Source organism: Myodes glareolus, chromosome 22 (assembly GCF_982192425.1).
Source record: "Myodes glareolus chromosome 22, mMyoGla1.1, whole genome shotgun sequence".
Taxonomy (NCBI): domain Eukaryota; kingdom Metazoa; phylum Chordata; class Mammalia; order Rodentia; family Cricetidae; genus Myodes; species Myodes glareolus.
In genome coordinates, this window is record NC_142047.1 from 20,075,947 (window position 1) to 20,102,919 (window position 26,973).

The window sequence follows — 26,973 nt, forward strand, 5'->3', positions numbered from 1 at the left end:
ACAGACTAGCAGATCAAGAATGATAATACAATATATTAGATGCAGAATATATAAAGTCCATGTATAACAACTCTGTATGTGTGTATAAAGCCTTGCAAAATACAATATCCAACTGAGATCGGTCTTAAAAACAATTGAAGCAACCAGGTGGTGGTGGCACCATGCCTTTAATCCCCACACTCAGGAGGCAGAGGCAGGTGAATCTCTGTGTTCAAGTGCGGCCTGGTCTACAAAGTGGGTTCCAGGACAGCTAGGGCTATACAGAGAAACCCTGTCTTGAAAAACCAAAAATAGAAAGAAAGAAAAAAAAAGAAAGTTGAAATGAAATACCAGACCGTGAGTGGCGATCATGCATACATGGCTATCAGAACACCCAAGCACATATGTTGGACAGTAAGTAGTAGAGTGCAGTCATGATACTATTTTAGGAGCTCACCTGAAAATTTTGATTTATGCTTCTAGTTCTATAGGCCATTGAGAGTCTATAATTACTGAATTACTACTGTGTTTTAGGACTTTGAATGTATTCTTTGTAAATTCTGTCACTTGTGACTTAGCTGGTGAAGTGAGGAAAAAGTCTGAGAGCGTCTAAGAACCAGCAGATACAGAGAGCTTGGCCCTGAGAATTTAAAGTTGTGCCTCTTCTAACTTTGTAGTGACTGGCTTGCATTTACCAGATATTTCTTCTGATTTCTCAGTGAAATCTGTTGTTCCAAGACAGGTTCTCACAATACAGCTCTGGCTTTCCTGGAACTCACTATATAGGCCAGGATGACTTTGAACTAAGAGATCTGCCTGCCTCTGCCTTCTGAGTGCTGGGATTAAAGGTGTGGGTTGTTATCACTTGGTAAATCTATTTTTACAAAGAGGTTTTATTTATTTATTTTAAATATTTATTTATTATGTATACAGTATTCTGTCTGTGTGTATGCCTGAAGGCCAGAAGAGGGCACCAGACCCCATTACAGATGGTTGTGAGCCACCATATGGTTGCTGGGAATTGAACTCAGGACCTTTGAAAGAGCAGGCAATGCTCTTAACCTCTGAGCCATCTCTCCAGCCCAAAGAGGTTTTATTTTACTTTATTTACATAGGTATGTGTCTTTATGTGTGCCTGAGAAGACCAGAAGAGCAGTTATGTGCCACCCTGGCATGATGCTTTTTGTTTGTTTGTTTTTAAAGATTTATTTATTATTATTTAATTATTTATTATGTATACAATGTATACACCTCCATGCCAGAAGAGGGCACCAGATCTCATTACAGATGGTTATGAGCCATCATGTGGTTGCTGGGAATTGAACTGAGGACCTCTGGAAGAATAGCCAGTGCGCTTAACCTCTGAGCCATCTCTCCAGCCCCTGACATGGTATTAAGAACCAAACATGATTCCAGGACAGGCTCAAAGCTACAGATAAACCCTGTCTCGGGGGGAAAAAAAAATAAACAAACTTGAGTCCTCTGGAAAAGCAGGATGAACTCTTAAACCACTGAGCCATCACTATGCTGTGGTCCTGAGTGAATCTTAAATTTGGTGTTAGTTCTTTTGCTTGTTACAAATTTTGTTTGCTAGTTACATGTGTTTTTGGAGACAGTTTCACTAATTCAGACTGATTAACTACCTCCCTTTCCCCCTCCCAAGTGCTAATTTATTATTGCTATTATTTTTAGTTTTTACTTTATTGTTTATTTTGTATTTTCATGATACGTCTGTGTGAGTGTGGGTGCATGGGTGTCACATTGCACTCGTGAGAAGGTCAGAGTACAGTTTTTTGCAGTCTGTTCTCCCCATCTATTATGTGTGACCTAGGATCGAACTCCAGTGGACAGGTTTGGTGGCAGGTGCCCTTTAACATGATCTCTTAGGACTATTTCTGAATTAAAGAGTTGAAGTTATCAGTAATGTAGATTATCATCAACATGTCAGGGGTACATAGAAAAACAGTTATGTAGTTCTGGAACATGAATTATGTTTTGAATAGAAAAAAAATCACACCTACCCAAGGCCTAACACATGTCCTTTATCATGGAGCTACATTCATGACTCTACCTTTTTCTTTTCTTTAACATTAATGTAGAGGAGGTTTTTGCCTGCATATACGTATATGTGTAGGACATTGGGTCTACTGGAACTAGAGTTATAGATGGTTGTGAGCCACCATCAGGTACTGGGAACAGAACTGAGACCATGTATTGTTCTTTCAGAGGACCCAAGTCGAGTTCCTGGCACTCACACCATGCAGTGTACAACTATCCACTGTCCTGTTCTGGCCCCCTGGTGCACTCACATGCACATATAGTTGCACAGACATGTGTACATTCACACTTTTTCAAAAAGTTCATGTCTTTCATCTGATTTGGTGAGTTTTAGCCATATTTGTGGTCCCCTCCCCTCTCTGCTCCAGGATCCCTCACTGTGGTGCTTGTCATTGCCACAAGTCTCAGTCTGTCCACTCTTCATTCTTTTTTCTTTGTATTTCTCAGACTAGATGGGTTCAGTGGTCATGTCCTCCGTGGTTTGCTTGTTTGTTTGATTAAATCTCCCTGTAATAAATTTCAAATGTGTTACTCTTTTTTTAACCAATTTTGGTGTTTTATTATTATTAATTTATAATTTATTTATTATGTATACAATGTTTTGTCTGAAGACCAGAAGAGGGCACCAGATCTGTTACAGATGGTTATGAGCCACCATGTGGTTGCTGGGAATTGAACTCAGGACCTTTGGAAGAGCAGCCAGTGCTCTTAACCTCTGAGCCATCTCTCCAGCCCCCAAATTTGTTACTCTTCTTTTCAGATGCAGAATTCCTGATTGACCTTTTTAATAAACTCTCCTTAAGTATTTGTATTTTTATTTTGTTTATGTTATTTTCCTAGTTGCTTTCATTCTTGAGCCATGACTTCCATTAGCTCTCTGAGCATATTTAACCGTTTATTAAATCTTTGTCTACTAAATTCAGTAACTTTACTTAGGGACAGAGTCTATGAGTCCTTTCCTATTTTTTTCTTATATATATTAAGGGGAACACTGTGTGCATGTGTGTGTGTCTATGTATGTGTGTGTTTTTTAAAACAGACATATTCAGCATTAGATATTGAAAATCTGTATATAAGATTATTTTGAATTTTGCTCTAGAATTTTCTGTTTCTGATGGTTGAAGCCTGGAGTTCATCTGATGAAGTAACTGTATTTCTTCTGGGTGGTTATTGAAGTTTCACCTTTAGGTTGTGTTCAGGCTCTGTTTCCATTATCTCTCTTTTGGTATAGGAACTGAATGCAGGCTTTCTTCCTTCACCTTAGATACATTCCCACTGCTCTGCCAGTATTCTAATATAGATTTTCTTTAATGATAGGGATTTGCTTTTTGTTACTTTTCTCTTTGTTCTCCGAGTTGTTGTAAAACTTTGGCGGTTTCCCAGGTTCCTGGTGAAGTTGGTTTCGATGATTCTTGCTTGTGTTTAGAAGCCCTGGAGAGAAACTAGGGTGTTCAGCTGACCTCACTCTCCTGTCTTGGTGGCTGAAGCAAGGGAGTGATGAAGAGAGGAGAGCAGGATCTGTGGGCAGAGAGTGCTGAGGTGAGAGTGGAGGACTATAATCCAGTCAGAATGAGGAGTGCTGTTTTTACTATGGGTGCAATACAGAGTCATTGGAGGATTGTGAGGGAAGTGACCGGAAACAACTGGCAGAAGATCACATCTGCTACTTACTGTTTTGAAATATGACCTAGTAAATGTTGGGGTTACTTTCGTGTCCGTTATACAAGAGGAGAAGCCAAATATTTGTTAGGTATATATGGGTTTGAAATTGAGGCAGAGATATAATAGATTTAAATTTGGAAATTGCCAACATATTTGACATTTAATACCATGAGACTACTTAAAATTATCTTGAGAGTCGGTATAGACAGAAGTGAAAGATTAGTGCAACCCCCAAATACCATAAATACTTAAAGGTTAGAGTGCCTACAGTACCTTCAACGTTTATAGGTTAGAGTGCTCCTAGATATCCCAACATTTAGAGGTTAGTACTCCCAAGTACCACTAACATTTAGCAGTGGTTCTCAACCTTCCTAATGCTGTGACCCTTAAATAAAGTTCTCCATGTTGTGATGACCCCCAATCATAAAATTATTTTGTTGCTACTTTATAACTGTAATTTTGCTACTGTTAGGAATCACAATATAAATATCTGATATATAGGATATCTGATATGTGACCCCAAAGGGTTTGCAGATCACAGGTTGAGAACTGCTAATTTAACGAACCCTCTAGTACCACAACAATTAGAGGTTACATAGTTTACAGAGACTGAAATTAGACATTCAGAAAAAAAGAAGAAAAATGAGGGGAATTTCTTTGTGTATCGTTAAGCATTTCAAAGAGGCCCCGTGGTAATGGTAACAAATGCTGCTGATAGATAATTTAAATAGAGTGAAAAATGTGCCAGATCATGGTGTACACGCCTTTAATCCCAGCACTCCGAGGGCAGAGAGTTCCAGGACTTGGGTTAAATTCTTAGCACCCACATGGTGACTACCAAACCATCTGTAACTCCAGTTCCAGAGGAACTGTAACTCCTTCTTCAGATACTGTATGTATCTGACACATAAACATACATGCAGGTAAAACATACATACATACATATATACATAAATTGTAAAATGATTAAAAGCAAATTTTAAGATTCTCTAAATTAAAAATTCTGTCTCTGCTAATATTTCCTAGGTTATTCTGTTGCAATCTGGCATAAATTTTTCTTAGCTATTTATACTTAGTAATTATAGTAAAGGTGACATCTTCCTTTGGTATTGAAAATATTTTAGTATGTATTTTACACTTACTCATTATATCAAGTATTTAGGAGAGGTAGTGGGCTTTTTGTTATTTTTTTTTTGCTTTTATTTACTTTTACTAATAAGGAACTTTGTAAATGATAGTACATTATCTCCTAGAGCTTTTCTTTTCTGACAGAGTCAGTAAGAATCCTTGTTACTCACATTTTTTTTTTAATGGAACCCAGTTTTTTTTGTTATTTGTTTGTTTTCTGAGATAAGGTCTAACTGTGTGGCCCTGACTGGCCCACAGCTTAAAGAGTACCACCTGCTTCTGACTCCAGAGTCCTGGGACAGATGTCTTTGTTGTTGTTGTTTTTCCTCCCAAGACAAGTTTATATATATATATATATATATATATATATATATATATATATATGTATATGTATAGTCCTGGCTGTTCTGGAACTCACTCTGTAGACCAGGCTGGCTTCAAACTTGCCTCTGCCTCCCCAGTACTGGGATTAAAGGTGTGTGCAGGCACCATCACCATCACCTGGTCTCTTTTTTCTTTAATTAAAGTTTTAATTATTTGTATATGTGTGTGTCAGAATGTAGATTTGTGTTCATGAGGTGCATTGCCCCCGAGACCACAAGAGGCTGTTGGGTCCCTTGGGGGTCAAAGTTAAAGAGTTGCGAGCCATCTGATATAGGTGCTGGGATCCAGACTCTCAGGTCCTCTGGAAGACAGCCAAGTCATCTCTCCAGTGCCCAAATGTTGGTTCTTTGTCCCAGGGGAGCAGAACCAATAAGCACATTTGAACTCATTTGAAATTAGAGAACTTTATTTAGGACTGGCATCGAAAGTCCAAGCTCTCAGGTTAGTCTGTGTGTCCTTCACTCCTTCCCCAAGTAAAAGAAGTTATATTATATTTCTTCTTAGGATGGACAGGTCAGATAGATTAATAAAAAAGTGGAATACTTAGAACTTTTTCAGCAAGATACTACTTAGTCTTAAATCAGATACTAATTTAAGATTTAGAATTAATCATTTCTGTCGTACTACTTGACCATGTGTGTGTGTGTGTGTTTGGTGTTGTGTAAGTTGTACACTTGATCTTAGTGAAGAAACTGAGAAACAATGGGATTGTAAATAGTCACTGTGCTGATGGGCAGGAAATTTATTTTGCCAGAAGAAGGCAATGAACTGGGAGGACAATGGGTAAGATGGTAAGTCGGTTTGGCCCAGCCTGGTTCTGCTGTGCCTAGCATCTTTTTTTCCACAGAAACTCACCATCTTGACATAAACAAGGCGTTCTTAGTGCACATAGTAATCATGGAGGGTGTACTTGGGTCCGGTCCCAGGAAAGGAAACTAAGGAAGACAGTTAAGGGAATAGAGAAAAGAAAAGTTGGCTAGCAACAGAGGGAAATTTTGTATTTTTTTCTCCTGGTTTTCTGAGACAGAATTTCAGCCTGTAACCCAGGCAGCAGTTTTCTTCCCTCAGACTCCCCAATCACAGGAGTTATAGGTGCCAGCTACCTGGCTTGCTAAATTTTGAAGTTTAAAACTTTGATTGATGAGTGAAATGATCACAGTAGCTCACGCTTTCCACCTCCCCCCAGCTTATTTTGAAAGAAATTTTTGCCTCAAATAATTCTTTTTGAAAAACAGGTTTTTTTTTGTGTGTGTGTGTATGTATGTGTGTTTGTGTTTGTTTTTGCCAGTTTCCTTATGTTCTTGTAGCTGTCCTAGAACTTGCTCTGTAAGCTGACCTTGAACTCACAAATATATACCTGCCTTGTACTGTAATGTTAAGATTAAAGGCATGTACCACGACGCCCTGCTCCAGCGTGGATGTTTTTCTAGCTTAAAAAAGAGTGAAGTTATATTGTTTAGAAAAACAAGGAAACAGGGGTGAGAAATAATGGGCTAGTGCATGGAGTGATTTGCTTAAGTAAAGTTTATGACCTTATAAAGCCTGTATCATTTAAGGTACTATTTAAAATATTTTACTGATGTACTTTACATACTATGTGACTTAATCTTTTTAAAAATTTTATTGCTTATGTGCATGTGTCTGTCTGTACATGTGTATATAAATATGGTTTGTGTGTCTGTGTTTGTGCAAGTTTCATACTTAACAGCAAGCAATTTTTCCTGCCAAGACATCTTACTGGCCTCATTCCTTTTTTTTTTTTTAAATTTTAAAGATTTATTTTTATTTAGGTGTCTGTGTCTATGAGCATATGCCATGTGTCTGTATAAACATGGAGACCAAAAAGTGTGTCAGGTCATTGTCTGGAGTTGAAGTTACAGACTGTTGTGAGCTACCCAGGGTGGGTTCTGGAACCCAAACACAGGTCCTCAGGAGAAGAATGGAGCACTCTTAGCTGCTGAGCCATCTCTCCAGACCCTCTTCCTTCCTCCTTTCTGATGACAGGGTTTTTCTCTTTAGTCTAGACTGACTTCCGATCTTTAGATTTACAGGCATGCTCACCACGCCCAGCAGTGGTTTCTAGTAATCACAGAGTTGTTTTTTGGGGGGTTTTGTTTGGTTGGTTGCTTTGGCTTTTTGAGACAGGAGCCCTTCCTGGAGCTCATTTTTTAGATCAAGCCTGGAGCAATAATGGTTACCTATTTAGTATTGCAAAGTAACCAAGTTATTAGATCACTTTTATATCTCATTGCTATATACGTGTGTGCTTGTGTTCATGAATACCTGGCCATCAGTATTGTAAGGTTCTGCACCAAAGGAACCACCAAATGGAAATTAAAAATGTTTCAAAGAACCAAATACCTGCTAGTTGATTCTTTTATTCCCTAAACAATATAGTATAATATCGATTTACATACTATTTGTATTGTAGCTGATTTTTTTAAAAAAAACTTTATTTAACTTTATTTCATGCATATTGGCATAATGATGTCAGATTCTCTTGAACTGGATTTACAGACAGCTGTGAGCTGCCATGTGGGTGCTGGGAATTGAACCCAGGTCCTCTGGAGGAGCAGTCAGTGCTCTTAACCTCTGAGCCATCTCTCCAGCCCCTTGTGGCTGATATTTTAAGTTACTAAACATGATGTAGTGTGTGATAAGAGTATATAAAAAACTAGAATCAGTCTCCCTCATATACCCAGAGACAACTGCATATGCAGTTTAATTGGCATTATATATATTAAGTATAATATATACTTAATTTTATTTGTTTGTTTGTTTGTTTTTGGGGGGCAGGGTTTCTCTGTGTAAACCCCTAGTTATCCTGAAACTTGCTTTGTAGACCAGACTGGCCTCAAACTCAGAGATTCACCTGCCTGTGCCTCTGAAGTGCTGGGATTAAAGACATTAAACCTGCCTGGTTTATTTATTTATTTATTTATTTTAGCTTGTCATAGGACCAGTTTTTCATTTACTTAGCTCAGGCTCCATTTTGTTTTCTTTTTAGCTTTTGAATTTCAGCATTTACACAATTGATTCATAAAATAGGAAATATGTATATCCCTAATGATTTAGCAGCTTTTCTCAAGATGGTATAATGAATACAACTGATTATAGGATCCTTGGATTTTGCTTCATAGATACCTAAGTCCTTTGACTGCTGGGATGGTTTTTCATGTTAGATAAGCAAAACCACCATGTGAACTATGTGAACATATGTTCCATCATACTTTGCCAGCACATTTGTGTTAGTGATAACAGCTAATCAAAGAAAATTTCTTTCTTTCTGGGTCACCTCATGGTATCTTGAAAATTGTGTTTCTGGGATTTCTGCATATACGCTATAGGACCTGGACCAGGTGATCATAATCTGCTCACTAACCTGAGGACAGCTGTCATTTTGAAGGGCAGTGCCTAGTTATTCTAATCATTGATAGAAGTGCTAGGAGTTATAGACATTTCACGTTGTAGTGTGACATACTGTTTGTTATTCTTACCATCTTTTGTCATAGTATATGTACTTCAGAGTAAAGTACTGTGCATTTTTACTTTTAAATAGCCTGTATAGAATATTAATTACCTAGTTGCAATGAGTTATCACATGCAAAGTACTGTGTGTTTTATTTATATGTTAAAGAATGTCTACTACTACTAAATTTAAATTACTTTTGTTCTTATTTTTCTAGAATTCTGACACTTCGTGACATATTATGTAGAGCTATCATGAACACTGGTCTGCTTTGGATTAGTTGATGACCCCCAGAAATGATGCACTATTATCTACAGCAGAGAAGCTGAACACACTGTTTGAAGTGAACAGCCCAAGTTCTCACTGAAGTTTCAAAATGACAGACCCAATGATGGATTTTTTCGATGATACAAATCTTTTTGGTGAGACTTTAGAAGGCTTGTCAGATGATGCGTTTGTCCAGCCGGGACCTGTTTCACTAGCGGATGAATTGAACCTGGGTGCAGAGTTTGAGCCTTTGCATATAGATTCACTAAATCATGTTCAAGGTACTCCAACACATCAGAAGATGACGGACTTTGAACAGTTAAATCAGTTTGACTCAATGAAATTTCATCAAGTTCATCAGTGTTTTGGCGGTGCAGCTGAACGTGTGTTGTCCCCACACTCTCAGTTTGGTTGTTCTCCCGTCCATCCCCCAAGCCAAGCCAATGGCTTGTTTCAGGGTGTAGCAGACGGCAGTCCAATGTGGGGTCATCAGACAGCTACTGGCCTTTCTAATCAAAATGGATCTCCTTTTCATCAACAAGGACATTCACACTCTCTACATCAAAATAAAAGCTTTGTGGTGCACCATGATTTTGCCTTATTTCAGCCCAGTGAACATCAAACGCAGTGTACTTCACTTCGCTCACAACAAAACAGAAGTAGTCTTAACCCAGGGCAGAATTCTCTTGGCCAGTCTAAAAACTTTATAGACGTTAATGCTTCTGGTCCCCACAGAGTTAATGCTAACCTCCCGCCACACATAACTGACGCCTCCTCTTCACAACAGCCTCTTTCAGTGCAGTTTTCTCAAGCAGCGACTCCTCCAGTCCACTTCCTCAAGTGTAACAGTCATCAGGAAGGACCCTTCAACAGACCTTCTCCCAGTATGACTTCCTGTTCCGTCAGTAACTCCCAGCAGTTCCCTGCACAGCACTCCTTCTCCAGTGCTCACATGTCACCGAGCAGTCTTCTGCAATCCTCTGCGGTTCTTGTACCCAGTCATACAAATCAGGCTTTATCTGATTTTGCTGGAAGCAACTCCTTTTCACCTCATAGGGGAATTAAGCAAGATTCTTCCCAGCATATCCTAAACCCCACTCCATCACTGAATTCAAATAATTTTCAAATTTTGCATCCGTCACATCCTCAGGGTAATTATAGCAATTCAAAATTATCTCCTGTGCACATGAACTTCCCTGATCCTGTTGACTCAGGACCTCAAATGGGTCATTACAATGATCACGTGGAAACTAATGGTTTTTCATCTTTAGAGGAGAATTTACTTCATCAAGTAGAATCTCATACAGAACCATTTCCAGGACTTGACCCAGAGGACCTCCTTCAAGAGGGTCTCCTCCCTCAATTTGATGAATCAACATTTGGACAAGATAACTCAAATCATGTTTTAGATCATGACCTTGATCGGCAGTTTACTTCACATCTTGTAGCACGGCCTTCTGACGTGACCCAATCTCAGATGCAATATCAATCTCGGAGCTGGCCTTCCCCATTATCTAATCATCAACATTTACACAACAGAAATCATCTATGTTTACAGCGACAGGTATGTAGCTCTCTCTTTTTATTTTTGGCAATTTGAGGGTGAGTAAGGTTCTGTTCAGTTAATTTTAAATGAGACCTATTCAAGATTTCTTAAAATTAAAATTCTATTGACTGCATATTTAACAGGTTTATCTTGCTATTAAAATCATATTAGAAGCAATTCTTAGTATTTTGGAACTGTAGATTTTAATGTGTATTGTTGCTTTTGTGTTTACGTTTAAAAAAGGTTATTTTATCAAGATTAAATCTTAGTAGCCATGATCATGAAATAGGAAACAACAGTCTGGAGATGTTTTAGTATGAATATGATAGGCATAGTATTGCTATTCCTATGCAAGCTCATACAGATTTATCAGCAAATCTAGCATCTCTCTGACCACTGGTAAAGCATAGAGGAAGAAGGTTAGAAAACAGGCACTATGGAGTCACTCTGTGGTCTTTGCTTTCCTCTGACTGACGCAGTGTTGAAAGTTTAGGCCAATTTGGGTGCATTAGAAAAGCTGTGAAGAAACAAAACACACATTAAAAACCCAGGAAATCAAAATCGTAAAGCCCAAGGTAAAGTGGAACGTTAGTTACAATTCAGTGTGTTGAAAGAATAATAAAATGTAGAACATTTGTTTCTTTTATTAGAAACAATTTTTGAATGTTCATGCTTTCAAAAATGCTTTCTACATTTATTTATTTATTCTGTATGTGAATGCATGTGGAAGCGCGCATGCCGAGGTTTGTGTAGAGGTTGGACTCTGCGTATCTGAATTCTGAGATCAATTTGTGTCATCAGTCTTGCCAACAAGCATCCTTCTCTGCTGAGCCTCTCACTAGTCCTAATGTTCATGCTTACTGCTGGCATATTTGTGGAAAAATTAATAATGTTCATGGCTTTATTAACTGATAGCATCTTTAGAAAAACATTTTGACACAAACATAGCAAAAGTAATATATCCAAAAATATATTTTTTAAAATTTATTTCTTTATTTTATGTGTGTGGGTGTTTTGTCTGCATACATGTCTATGTACCATGTACATGCACAGTGTCCCCCAGAGGCCAGAAGTTGTTGGATTCTCTTGGGCTGGAGTTACAGATGATTGTGAGCTGTCATGTGGGTGCTGGGAATTGAGCCAGAGTCATCTGGAAGAGTAGCCAGTGCTCTTAACTGCTGAGCAATCTCTCTAACCCCCAGGGATATTTTATGTTTATAGCGGGGAACTGGAAACATCCCAGCTTGTATCACATACAAATTTAATGGATCACTATCAACATTAAAAAGACCTTAAAGGCTAACACTGAGAAAATGTTAATGGTGCCCCAGGTATAAAATATAACTTCAGATTATGATCATAGTAAAATAGTTGAGAGTGCCCATACTGGAACCACACTCTGGACTAGACTCTTAGCTCTTCATACTTCAGATGTGTGACTTGAACTAGTTACACAATTTCTGTATTTCTATGTTTTCTCATTTTTATGTAGATTTATTTATAGCCAGGCATGGTAGTGCACACTTTTAATCCCAGCACTCAGAAGACAGAGGCAGACAGATCTCAGTTCGAGCCCTGCCTGGTCTACAGAGCCATTTCCAGAACAGCTAGGACTATGCAGAGACTACTTGAAAAACAAAACAACAAAACAAAACAAGAACAAAAAGAGATTTATTTTATTTATGTGAGTGTGTGCTCTCAGAGACCAGAGTGGGGTTACTTGAGTACTTGGCATTACAGGCATTTGTGAGCCATCTAATATGGGTGCTGAGATCTGAACTTGGGTCCTTTGGTAAAGCAGCAAGTGCTCTTAACCCATGAGCTTTCTCTCCAGCCTGTTTCCTGATCTTAAAAATATAAAACAGTGAGTTGGGGTATAGTTGTACATGCCTTTAATTCCAGCATTTAGGAGACAGAGACAGCTAGATCTCTGTGACTTTGAGACTAGCATGGTCCACATAGAGAGTTACAGGACAGCCAGGGCTACATAGATCCTGTCTTAAAAAAAAAAATAAAAGAAGTGGATGTATGTATAAAATAGCAATATCTATATAATAGATGTTGGAAAAGATTAACAAAAGTTTTGAAAATATTTAGAACTATTAGATTATAGTTAGGCACTTAATGAATGCCTTTCTATCTATACTTTTTTATACTAGTCTTCTAATATACAAATAAAAATATACCAGAAGGAATTAGGTTGTTTAAGGGTAATACATTTGTACTGTTTTTCACCTGTATTCTGTAAATTTTGTCATGTGAGAGTATTACTTTTCTGACAAAAACATATAATAATTTATAAAATCTTACTAAACTACTTATGAAATGTTTCAATTTTTTTTTTTTTATTTGAGACAAGACCTCATTCTGTATAACTCTGACTGACCTGGAACTCACTATGTAAATCATGCTGGCCTTGAGCTCATATATCTGCCTGCTTCTGCCAAGTGAAATGTTCCCATATTTTTACCTGTGAGAATGAGTATTCAGTGAAATACTATGGATTTTTTTTGTCCTTTTTTTTTTTTTTTTTTGAGATCTCTTGTTTCAAAGGCTGACTTCAACTCAGACTCCCTATGGATGAACTTGAACTTCTGATTTTCCTACCTCTATCTCTTGAGTACTAGAATTGTAGAACTGTAGCTTCACACCTGATTAATATGCCTTGGTTTTTATACTGACTAATATACCTGATTAATGCTTAGAGGATCAATGCAGGGCATTGTGCATGATAGGCAAGCACTTTACCACTGTGCTATACCCTCAGCCCTCTTTTTAGTCTTCATTTGAAGACAGATTTTTGTTTATTTGTTTTTTTGTTTGTTTTCAGGGTTTCCTGTGTTATCTCGGGTGACCTGTAACCCGGAAGTCAGATCTGACTGCCTCTGCCTGTCAAGTGCTAAGATTAGAGTTAGCCACTACACCTGACTCAAGGCAAATTCTTACTAAATTGATTAGGTTGGCTTTGAACCAACAGACAGGCTGTAAATTTACTATCCTTCTGCCTCAGTCCTCCCAGTTATCTGGGATTATAAGCCTTTTTCACCAAGCCCAGCTTTTTTATTTAAAAAAAAAAATTCAACACACTGTTTTTAAAATTTTTATTAGCATATATTAATTATACATAATAAGAAACTTCACTATGATCTTTTCATGCAAATAATTACATATTGCCTATTACATATATTCATTTTCATGCTTATAATGTATTTTGATCATATTAACAGATACTATGTTAGCTTTTTTTGTCTCCCACTATTCTCTTTTCAACCAGTCTCCCTTTGGCTTTCCTTTGTTGTGTGACCTAGTGATTTTCATTAGCATTGCTTACAGGAGCATGGGTGAGAGACTATTTATAGAGACTTGGACACCTTACCAGTAGCTATAACAATGGTGAAAATGTCTCTCCTTCCCCTAGCAACTACCTGTAGGGTCAGGACTTGTGAGTCTCTTCTCTCCTGCTTTCATGAGTGGATGTTGGTGATGGATCCAATCATATGCAGGTTTTGAAGAGGTAATCACAGCTGCATTAGATATATTATGCCCTGGAGACAACATTCAACCCTCTGACAGTTTGTATGCTTCCTCTTGTGAATTGTTCTCTGAGCCTTCGAAGGGACAATACAGATGTCCCATTTAGGGCAGAACATTCAGCATTCACTTATTCTCAGTACTTTGACCAGTAGTTAGTTGCTAGCTACCAAGAAAATACTGCTTCTTTGACTTAAAGCTGATAGCAGCTGTAATCTAGTAGCACAAACATGATTTTTTTCATATCCACTTAGCAAAACAACTTTCCCATTTGGCCTATGGCCTTCCCAGCCATCGACTCTTGACAGTGTTTATGGTACCAGATGTGAGGCATCCATGTCCAGTGAAGCAGTGGTTGGTTATCCTCAGAACAGACTCGTTCCTGTTGCACCAGTGGCACATCTTGCTTGGCTGTTAATAGTACAGCACACAGCTGAATGAGAGCTTGATGACAGTTCTCTCCCAGCGGTCTACATAGCACTTTCCGCATTGATGAGGGAGACTGCTGGGAAGAAGCTTCCAGATCAAGTCTGGCTTGATATTTCTATGTTCTGTAGCCAGAGCATCAACACACAACTTTTGAAATGTCTAAGATGGACGCACCAAAACTATACTTAGGTACACTTGAAAGGCACAAACTTATCTTTCTTTCTACTTGTTGAGTGTTAGGATTTTGCTCCCTCTGCTGGAGGGCGGGTCAAGCATGTTAGTCAGAAGGACCCTGGAGAAACTCTCCAATGATAGAATTTAGGTTCACTTGTTCAGTTTGTATATAGTCTTTTTCTAGGTTTGACTAATTGCTTTGCCCAATGTATAATTAAATATTGAACCATTGAATTTATTTATTTATTACTTGGTTTTGTTTTCTAAGAACTAACATGTCATTTTTGTTTTATTTTTTTAGTTTTCCAATTCATGTTTTTCTAAAGATGTTTCCAGCTTTGAAAGTAGTAAGGACTCTCTTTTATAGATCTGCAAGGATGTATAGACAGGTGATGTAGCCTCCATTGCTAGCATATAAGCATACAGACTTTCTTGTTGTTGGTTTGGTTTGGTTTGGTTTGTTGAAACAAGTTTTCTCTGTGTCTTGGCTGTACTGGAACTCTGTAGATCAAGCTGGCCTCCAACTTAGATCCACCTGCCTTTGACTTCCAAGTGCTGTGATTAAAGACATTCACTACTACCACTAGAGAAGAGAAATTCTTTTAAAACTTCATTTGTAAATCATCTTAGGGCCTAGAGAGATGGCGTAAGAGCACATATTGTTCTTGCAGAGGACCCAAGTTTTATTCCCAGCACCCACATCAGCCAGCTCACAGCTGCCTGTCACTCCAGCTCCAGGGGATTTAACACCTTTCTGTTCTCCATACTCATATGCAGATATATACACATACACACAAATACATAATAATAAAAAACATTTCTTTTTTTTTGTATTTTGTTTTTTTGAGACAGAGTTTCTTTGTGTAGCCCTAGCTGTCCTGGAACTCTGTAGACTAGGCTGGCCTGGAACTCACAGAGATCCACCTGTCTCTGCCTCCTAAGTGCTGGGACCCATCCCCTCGCAGCTAATGGAAAACATTTTTAAAAAACATCATCTTCTTCTATACTGATAAACAAATGAAATTCAAAAGCTACTAGCCTCTTTTCCTCAATGAAAACAATGTTCAAAAATTTATAAAAGGCAGTCAATTTGGAATCAAATTGATAGGCAATCAATTTGTTTTTATTTTTCAAAATTTATGTGTATGGGTGTTGTACCTGCATATATATATATATATATATATATATATATATATATATATATATATATATATATATATATATTTCTGTGTACTGTTTGTGTACCTAATGCCTAGAGAAACAAGAATTGGACCTCAAATCCCTTGGAATGGGAATGATAGGTGGTTGTCAGCTGCTATGTGGGTTCTGGGAATCTAACCTGAGTTCTCTGGAAGTGCCGAGCCATCTCAACATTTCCAGTGTTCTAGTTTGTTTGTTTGTTTAGTTTTGGTTTTTGTTATTATTGTTGTCTTGTTTTTTTCAAGACAGGGTTTCTCTGTTTAGTCCTGGAGGTCCTGGAACTCACTCTGTAGACCAGGCTGGCCTCGAGCTTATTGATCCACCTTCATCTGCTTCCTAAACACTGGGATGAAATATGTGTACTACCACCACCGCCTTGCTTAAATCAGGTTTCTTTAGCTCTATCTCTTTTTTGTTGTTGTTATTGTTGTTTGTTTGTTTGTTTGTTTGTTTTGTATTTTCGAGACAGGGTTTCTCTGTAGCTTTAGAGCCTATCCTGGAACTAGCTCTTGTAGACCAGGCTGGCCTTGAACTCACAGAGATTCAGCTGCCTCTGTCTCCCAGTGCTGGGGTTAAAGGCGTGTGCCATCACCACTAGCTCTATCTCTTGCAATAATTTTGTTTTGTACTGAATTACCAAGCAGTTACAGAAGTTGAGAGACTTAAAAAAAATACAAGTGGTGTAATTCTTTTTCCAGTTTATCATAACTAATTTTGAGATAGTCCTGGTGAGATGGTGTAGCAGGTGCGAGCACTTGCTGCACATCCACCTGAGTTTGAAACAGACTCCCCAAGGTTGTTCTGAATGTGTGCTCTATGATGCACAGCCGTGACCACATACCAATCGACAAAATAAATTCTGAAATAAATCTTGTATCCTAGATAAGATATTCTTTGATCTACTTTCTGAAAATTCAGTGGTGGCACTTCATTCAAATTTATGAAATTTGGATGAGAACATTGAATTTTTATTTATTTATTTTTTTTCAGGAGGGTGTTCTCTGTATAGCTCTGCTTGTCCTGTCCAAATGCATTGTTAGAAACAGTGAAGATGGCTACATTTGACTCTAGGATTTTATTTACTTTTTTGTTGTTGTAACAAGGTTTCACTATGTACCTTGGCTGGCCTGAAACTCTTATGTGGCTGGTCTCAAATTTATAGTGAGACCCTCTTCTGCCTCCTGAGTGCTGGGATTAAAGGCTTTTGTGCCACCATGCTCATTAGACATTGAAATGGAGAAAAAGCGCAAGGGAAGAGGTCCAGGTATAGGTTAGTGGAGGGAAGAGGCAGGAGAAGTCACAGCAGATGTTTCCAAGTAATTATTATACAACATTGTAAGCAGAGAAAATACTGATTTACAATCATCTTTTGTTTTTGGAGAGAAAAATTTGAGAGAATAACACTCTAAAGCTTTAAAAAAAACTCTTATATGATAAATATTTTGTGCTATTTCATGTCTCTAGTTTTTGTCTTTACAAAGTGAAAATATGTAAGCTCACTGTTTTTAAGTTAAATTCAGTTCATAAGTTGTATAGCAGAGTGGCCTAAATGCTACTCAAAGCAAGAAGTACTGTTTTATGTCTGTTACTTTTTGCATTTTGATAATTTCTTAACTTTGCTTAATTCCTTTATTTTTTTCCCCCCTTTTAAGCTACAGAGACACTTCTTAAACTTTAAAAAGTTATTAACAGGTTGGATAGCTGATGCAAGGCACATTTTTAAGACAATATTTACCTTTTTTTTTTTTTAAGTTTTTTGAGACAGTATGATAGCCCTATAGTCCTGACTGTCCTGCACCTGATTTGTAGACCAGGCTGACTTCGAACTCAGAGATCTGCCTACTTCTGTCTTCCCAAGTGCTGGGATTAAAGGTGTATGATCACCGTGCACAACTTTCTGATAAATCTAATACAAGGTTGTTATAAGCAGTTGGGTTATATTGAAAACAGATACTTAAAAATTATTGCCACCAGTGTTATGGTGTAGATAATGGGGTATGACTGTGATTCCTCACACTCCAGAGATTAAGTCCAGAAGATTAGGAGTTCTGGACAAACTTGGTCTATTTAGTGACACCCTGTCTCAAAAAGGAAGAAAGAGAAGGGGAGGAAGAGGAAAAGGATGAAATGAGTACTTAGAGGTTATTAAGAAAGATAACCACTGCTGACACTTGGTATAGAAGTATTCAGTGATATCTCTTTTAGGAACAATTTTGCAATTTTAAGAAACAAAGTTAGAAGAAAAGCCTCCCTGTGTAGCTCTTACTGGCCTGGAACTCACTATACAGACATGGATGACCTCTCTCTTTCTCTCCCTGCCTCAGTGTCTGCCTCCCAACTAGGCAGGCACCAGGACATCTGCTAACAGAGCAGCACTTGGCAAAAAGTGCTATCTATAAGTTATTTGATATACATTAACATTAACACATTGGGCCAGCTATCACAATGAACATTTTATTTGAATTTGATCATTTGTTCTAATTATCGTGGGAGGAAACTGAGGTATGGAGACGGTAACAAACATTAAGTCTCTGCATTAACTACTATAAAGTGTAGTAAGTGGCATTACTGAGTCAGGCATGGTGGCTTACACCTGTAATTCCAGCACTTGGTAAGCAGAGATAAGAGGAACTGAACTCTGTATGAGTTTCAGAACAGTTTGGTCTCCATAGAGAGTTCTAGGAAAGCCAGAACTACATAGACCTTGTCTCAAAAAATAAAAATAAAAAAGTAAAGTTGCAGCAGCAGCTTCGCTCTCCAAGGTTGAAAGCAGCACAAATCTGTGGCCACAAACACAGCAATTATTCCCATCAGGAAAGCAAGTAGAATTACCTTGGCATTCCATCTCACCCGAGCCAGAGTGGCTATTAAGAAAGCAAGTGACAGCTGGGCGGTGGTGGCGCATGCCTTTAATTTCAGCACTCGGGAGGCAGAGCCAGGAGGATCTTTGTGAGTTTGAGGCCAACCTGGTCTACAAGAGCAAGTTCCAGGACAGGCCCCAAAGCGAAAGAGAAACCCTCTCTTGAAACAAACAAACAAACAATAAAAAAACCTAACCCAAACAAAATAAACAAAGCTCTTTTTTTTTAAAAGGGGGGTGTCTCTCTAAGAAAGAAAAGGAGAAAGAGGAGAGAAATTAGGCTTTATCTAATCTATTTACTTGCTCAGTCTCATTCACTCTCTCCCTGCCCCTCTTCTTCCTCTTTTCTTCTACTAGTAGTTATTTTTTCTATAGTCAACTTTAGTCTTTAATTTGTTTTTAATCTATGATTTTAATTCATTAATTGTAACTTTGCTTTTTTTTATTTTAATCGGTGATCTAGATTATTGTATTAGTAAACAATGCAATTAATTAGAATTTAGAATTTTGTGGGGGAGGGAGAGGGGAGAGAGAACTGATACTAATACAGACGGAATACAGCTGGAACAATGGTTCACGGGTTAAATGCTCAGTCTTTGCTCTGCAAGTGTGAGATTGGCATCCCTTTTGAAATTCTAGTCTTATAAGGCAGAAACAGGCTTCCCAGAGCAAGCCGGCTAGCAAGAGTGTCTGCATAAGTGAGCACTGAACTTGACTGAGAGATCCTGCCTTGGTAACTAAAGTGGGAGACCTATAGTTCTTGACATCAACCTACAGCTTCCACACACACACATACCACATGTATACACAACATGAAAAACAGAATAAAGACTGTTTTGTTGTTGGTATTACACATTCCCAACATCAGTGTATGAGAATTTCACATGTTTCTCTTTCTCCAAACAGGGACTGTTAGGCTACCCCCCTACCCTCACCACATTTTAATTGAAGGCTCTAGCATCAAGCTACATTCCTATCCCTTTGGTTTTGTTTTCAGAATAGATCTATTGTTCTTTAGCATAAGTTGACCTTGAATTTGGCATGTAACCCAGGCTGGCCTCAAACCTGAACTCTTCCTGCCCTCTACATCCTCATTGCTGAGATTTCAAATGTACTTCACCCTACTCTGATAGCTTTTCAGTCTTTTTTATTTTAACCATTATAGCTGTAATTTGAAGTTTCCTAATACATCATGATGTTGAATATCTTTTAGCCCAAAATGCCTGTCTTGTTTAGTGAAGAGTTTGTTGAAGTCTTTTTTCACAGTCAGATATAGAAGAACCCAGTGTCTCTAGTATGACAAAGACCCAAAGAATTATATGTGTCTGCACACACGTGTGTTGGGAATGGGACAGAAGGCTGGAAAGGAGTTGCTATAGAAAGAAGTCTAGTTGGCAGTTTTGTGTGATTAGGAAGTTCTGGCAGGATGTTGTGTATACCTAGGACCTCAGCACTGGAGACTGAGGCAGAATTGTGGGTTCAGAGCCAATCTAGGCTACATAGTGAGACACTGTTTCCCCACAACAAAAAGTTTGAGAAGGTCCAGTCATGTACTACATTCAACTAAAAGCAGATGAGTGAGAAAATAGTAGTTTTAAGTTGTTTCCAGATTTTAATAATTATAAAAAAGTTTCTGGAACTGGAAAGATGGCTTGGTGCTTGAGAGCATTGACTTTTCTTCCTGAGGAGCCAGGTTCAATTCCCAGAACCTACATGGCAGCTCACATCTGTATATAACTCATGTATGTGGTGCACAGACACATTCTAGTAAAACATAAAATAAATACACATAATTGATTTTTTAAAAGGAGAGCTATTATAAACACTTGTGTGCAAGTTTTTAAAACTTAAATCATTCAAATAGATGTTTGTTGGCAGCTACTTCAAGAATGTTTTACAAATGAAATATAGTGTGTACTTTTATAGTTAGGTAATTTAGAGTTGTGTTTTTCTTAATATCTCACAATGTGAGTACCTTTTCTTTTGTTTATTTGACATTCTTTTGTTTTGGCAAATGCTTATTTAAATATTTTCCCTCATTTTACAAATTGTTTTACAATATTACTGAGTGCTGTTGTTTTGTAATGTTGGATATGGAACCAAGGACCTTGTGTATGTGACACTTAGCTATACCTGCTCAGTCTCCAGATTCGTTTATATAAGAAACATTAATCTTAAGCACATCTAATACTAGCATTCTCTAAGTGCTTATTTCTTAATATCTTAAGAACTATTAATTGAATTATCTCATTTAAGTTCACAGTATGTCTAGTTGGTTGTGAATTTAACTATGAAGCTGTGAAACATAAGGTGGATTCTAGAGATATAGATTGAATATGGCCTTAGCTTATAAATAACCACATGTGCTATGCTAAATATAGCAATGAAGTTACATATGATAAAAAAAAGCTAGTATTCAAAAATAAGCTTTAGCTGAGCGGTGGTGGCTCCTACCTTTAATCCCAGCACTCAGGAGACAGAGACAGGTGGATCTCTGTGAGTTTGAGACCAGCCTGGTCTACAGAGTGAATCACAGGACAGGCTCCAAACCCTGTCTCGAAAAACTAAAAGAGAAAAAAGAAAAAAGTAAAATTTTATGTTTAGTGTGCTCAGAATCTCGTGCCTACTAAGCCATACTTTTTAATGGCTGCAAAGTGAATTTTTAAATAGGCTTGATTGCCTTTTTGAGAAAGGGTATTACTGTTTTAGTCATTTTTGTTGTTGCAATAGCAAAACACTAGAGACAAAATAATTTAGAAGAGAGATTTATTTGGCTCTAGAAGCTGAGAAAACCAAGAGTATGGTGCTGACATCTGCTTAGAGGACAGTTTGGTTGCATCATAACACAGCAGAAGATGTTATATAGTAAAACAGAGGGACTTTGCCAAAGAGGGCTTGCTTCTATAACATGGTCACTTTTTTGATACTTATGAATTCATGAATGGATATTTATGAAGGCAGAGCCTTCATGGTTCATTTTTCTAATACCATTAATGTAATTTGAGGGATTACTCTCCACCACCACCACCACCACACACACACACACACACACACACACACACACACACACCCTTTTTTCTCTGTGTAGCCTTGACTGTCCTAGAATTGACCCTGTAAACTAGGCTGGCCTTGAACTCAGAGAGCCTTCTGCTTCAAGTGCTAGGATTAAAGGCATGTGCCACCATGTCCAGCTCAAATTCATTCTAATGCTGTGTGGTACCAGATTATGCTTCATTAGTGGTTTAAAACAACACATTTATTATCTCATTGTTTTCTTGGGGCATGTGTCTATTCTTTTTTCCTCTTTCTTTTATTTTGGGATATTTTAAAAATTGTTTTGCTAGATTGTGTGTATTGGCAAGAGTGACATCACATGTCATGGCATGAATATGGAGGTCCAAGGACAACTTATGTGAGATGGTTCTTTCCTTCCATCATGTAGATTCTGAGGATTGAACTCAGGTCTTCAGGTCTGGCAACAAGTACTTTTATCCTTACCAGTTCTTGAGATAATTGTTTTTAGATAATTGCATATTCATATGTAATTTTGAGAAAAAAGTACAGAGAAACCCAATGTACCTTTTACTCATTTTCTACATCCATAGTTTTATTTATTTATTCATTTATTTATTTATTATGTATACAATATTCTGTCTGTGTGTATGTCTGCAGGCCAGAAGAGGGCACCAGACCTCATTACAGATGGTTGTGAGCCACCATGTGGTTGCTGGGAATTGAACTCAGTACCTTTGGAAGAGCAGGCAATGCTCTTAACCACTGAGCCATCTCTCCAGCCCCTGTTGTTTGTTTTTATAAAGACATCGCCTCATATAGCCCAGGCTAGCTTTGAACTCCTCTGATCCTCTTGTCTCTTCCTCCAGAATGATGATATTGGCATTCATCATCATATCTACCTAATAGCATATACTATATATCAGTACAATAATTATACTAAAGTACAATATACTAAAGCAGAGTCAATTAATTTTAAATAGTTTTCCTAAGTTTGACATGCTATCTATGATTGATTGGGTGATTTTCAGTCCTGGGGATCAAACTAGGGCCTGATGCATTTTTAGGCAGATTTTCTCGTTGAAGCTATATTTCTAGCCTGCCTCATGTATTTCTATAATTTTTTTCATGTGTAAACAAGTGGATAAATTCATTCATTGATTTATCTATTTGTTGTCAGTGTTCTTCTATCACCACCAATCTCCCTAATAATAGTGTGTATAACTGCTCTACCTCTCTCCCATTTCTAATGCTTAGCAACCACTAATTTATTAATTAATCTATTATAGTTTTGCCACTTCAAGAATGTTGTAGAAATGAAATTATATAGTGTGTATTTTTATAATTAAGTCAATCTACTGTCTACCTAGTTTCACTCCCTTTGATTAACTCAGAAGGCTGACGTATACCTGAATAATTGTATTTGTAAAAATTAGTTCCCTTTTATACATTCTTTGTGATATCATTGACACAGTTTCAGCCCACTCTTAAAGAGGAAGGGCTAAACAGAAATGAAAGTCTCTGATGATATACACTTGAATTGGTCCACTATCAGCCTTGGTAGATATATAATGACTCCTTTTTGAGGTTAGCATGTTTGGTATAAAAGTAAGGACCTAATACAAATAGTTAGCAAAGGAAGCACTGGGAATTGTCACTTACTGTACTAAGCACTGGGCAGAATCTGTAGTTCAGTGGAAGAATGTTTACCCAGCATTCATAAAGACAGGGCTTAATCCTCAGTGTTATAGGAAAAAAGGGAGGAGAAAGCATTCAGTTAGAGCTGAATAGTTAATGACTGGATGTAAAATAGTAATGAATAAATGTTGATATCAGTCTTCATGTGGTGATGCTTTAAAGATAATGACTAGATCCAGTTTGAGGTTGAAATTTTTTATATATTGTAGGATAATTTTAGGACTTTCCAAATAAAACTAAAAGTTATTTGATTTACTCACAGTGAAATTAAGTTTTAGGATTTAATCTGTTAATTATTATTAATATTTTTGGTTTTTCAAGATGGGTTCCTCTGTGTAGCCCTGGCTGTACTGGAACTTTCTCTGTACCAGGCTGCATGTTTCCAGCCTAAGTTTTAGTTTTTGCTCACAGATTTGTCCTCCTTTAGTTTTCTCGAATATAAATGTTATAATATCTAATTGATGAGTATTATAGAAAATGGTGTTTCATAGTGGCAGACAAGCAGAAGGTGCCCGTCTGCTGTCAGAGTCACACAGGAAATTCATCAAACAAGTGTGTGCTGCTCTGATATTCCTAACTTCATATATGCCTCTATGGTGAAAATGTTGCCTCTATGAAAAAAAAAAAGAGGCAGAAAAGAAAAGGCTGAAAGACATTGGTCACTGGCATAAATTTAATAAGATGGTAGGTTTTACCTAATACTGTTCTATTTTATTTTTGGTTTTCGATTCAGGGCTTCTCTGTATAACAGCCTTGACTGTCCTGGAACTCACTCTGTAGATCAGGCTGGCCTCGAACTCACGGATATCTGCCTCTTCCTCCTGTGTGCTGGGATTAAAGGCATTCTCTACCACTGCTAGGCAGTTTCTTCTTTTTTTATAGCAGAAATCATAATTTCTATTACAAAGACTGGTTTTTGGGATGAATGAACTACATAAGGTAATACAGATTGAAATCCTCTATTAGACAGCATAGATGTTAGTTTTCATCTCTAAATCCTGTTGATAATTGTAGTAGTATCTGAGTAACATTCTTTGCTAAATAGTATATAAAGAAATTGGTATTTATATGATCAGCCTGGTCTTGGTTTATTGAGGTTTCAGTTGAAAACGTAACCTTCCAGAATACCTCAGCCCATTTTCAATAACTAGAGAGTTATTTTGTATTGGTACTTTATTATGTTGTTGTAGAAGACAAGATGTAACTGACTCATTTGCTTTATTCAGTGGGACAAAATTTATTTTTTTAAAGTTGACTTTTAAAATATGTGTGTTTGTGAGTCATGTACTTGCATGTTAGGAAAACTATAGCCTTGGCAACTTGATTCAGCCTCATGCACTCATTCTTTCACCAGGTATTTTGGGTTCAGTGTGACATGTGTTGCTTCAACTGCATAGAATAGTCTTGTTCTCCAAAGAGATTACTTGCCTGATGTAACTTTGGAGTTTTCCCCTTTTGATTCTGTACTTATCTTCTAGCCAGACTTATAAACTAATATAGAACAAAAATAACCTCCATTGAATTGTAGCACAGCCTTCCTACTTCTTGCTCATGCTACTATTGCTATGATAAAACACTGTGACCAAAAGCAGCTAGTGTCCACTTCACTGTTCACCGTAAAAGGAAGTTGGGACTGGAACTCAAGCAGGAATCTGGAGGCAGGAACTAATGCATAGGCCATAGAGGGGTGCTGCTTACTGTCTTGCTCAGCCTGCTTTCTGTTTTGAATACAGGACCACCAACGTAGGGATGACATCACCCACAATAGGCTGGTCCCTTCCACTTCAATTACTTACTAATTAAGAAAATGCTCTACAGGCTTGCCCACAGCCCTGTGTTATGGAGTCATTTCTCATTCGAGGTTGCCCTGCTCATGACTAGCTTGTGTCAGGGTGACATAAAACTAGCCAGCACACTAAATGAAATGAAAGTATTCAGTAACTTCCTAGAATAGTGTTTTGAAAGTCTTTCAATTAGGGCTCAATATATAGGTGTTATAAATACTCATGAATGTATATATGAAAAGCCGAGAAAGAGATGGCAAAAATTCTTCAGGGGTTGGGGTGATGGTTCAGTAGGTTAGCGCCCTTGCTGTGCAAATATGAAACCTGAGTTCAGGTCCCCAGAACACATGTTGTTTATTTAAAGCTTAGTATGACTATTCTTCTCCATAACCCCAACAGAAACAGGAAATTTGTTAGGGCTTGTTGTCTTCCAGCTTTGCTGAAAAATGGGGAGCTGCAAGTTCTCTTTTAAAGGAATAAGGCAGAGAATGATAGAGGGCACCAGACATCTTCTTTAGCCTCCACAAACACATGCATACACCCATAAAAAGATTCCACCAATGTCTGACAAACACCAGTCCATTTCCTTTATAAAGAATGTTAGTTACTGTCTTAAACTGATAACCCATAATGAGATGATGGTTCATAGCTAAAAAACATCATCTTACACAGGCAAGTCATGGAGAATAATGATGATGGCCCATGATGGAAAGGAGATAATCCCAGCACTTGGGAGACAGAAGCAGGTAAATCTCTGAGTTTGGACTGACTAACCTGAGGTTAGTCTGGTCTACAGAGTGAGTTATAGGATAGCTAGGACTACACAGAGAAACCTTGACTTGAAAAAGCGTGACCTGGCTGGCCTTGAACTCACAGAGATCCATCTGCTTCTGCCTATTGAGTGCTGGAATTGAAGTCCTATTCCACTACACCCAGCTTACTTATATTTTATGTTTGTGTGAGTGTTAGCATGTATCTAGGTATACTGCTTGTGTGTATAGTTTCCATGAAACCAGAAGAGGGTATTGGGTCTCCTGTAACTGGAGTTACAGGCAGTTACGAGCCATCCTGAGGATTCTGGGAACCAAACCCAGGACTTCTGCAAAAGCAACAAGCACTCTTAACACTGAGCCATCTCTCTATTCCTGTAACTCATTATCCTGAGAATAACTTCTGTGTTAATGAATTCAGAATGTTTATTGTTTTTAGGAAGTAATGAACTTAATAAGGTTTTGTGATTTGAATTGTTAAATGCATACTTTTCCGTTGGACACATTGAAAAAGTGACACAAGCTGTGTACAAGCTATATATGGTAAGATATATAGAGTGAGATATATATTGTTTTTATATACTATGTATGGCTGTATTGTAAATTAAAAGTTACCAGTATTCTTGTAATTTAGCAGCCTTATATACTGTTCGTTATCTGCCTATCTTTTTCCCTTCCTTCCCCCCCTTTCTTTCTCCCTCCCCTGCTTTTCCCTCCCTACAATCCTTTTGTCTTTACATCTGAGTGTTCAGACTTTTATTCTTAAAGGTAGGCCTTCTATGTAGCAGTTGGCAGGGCTGGGACTTATTGCTTAGACCAGGCTGGCTACAAACCTGTGACTTTCCTGCCTGTGCCTCCAAGTGTTAAGATTATAGGTGTGTGCTAGCATCCTTGATTCCTGTTATTCTGTAATTATTTGTTGATTTTTTGATTCCCTCTGCATAAGGTCTAAGTATATTTAGTAAAACACATTACTTGATTTAACAATGTTTATCATTCTTCCACATGTGTCTAGTTTCCCT

At 37.7% G+C, this 26,973-nt stretch overlaps 1 protein-coding gene across 9 annotated transcripts in view; it reads left to right on the forward strand.

The window, feature by feature from the left end:
* The window catches only part of Chd9 (chromodomain helicase DNA binding protein 9), a 213,960-nt gene that overhangs the window by 84,368 nt on the left and 102,619 nt on the right, over window positions 1–26,973 (forward strand). For all 9 annotated transcript variants that reach the window (XM_087900364.1, XM_087900367.1, XM_087900368.1 and 6 more), the window contains one exon: window positions 8,898–10,511. In XM_087900364.1, coding sequence (XP_087756490.1) covers window positions 9,057–10,511 — 1,455 coding nt within the window. In that variant the 5' untranslated portion in view covers window positions 8,898–9,056. The remainder of the gene's footprint in view (window positions 1–8,897; window positions 10,512–26,973) is intronic.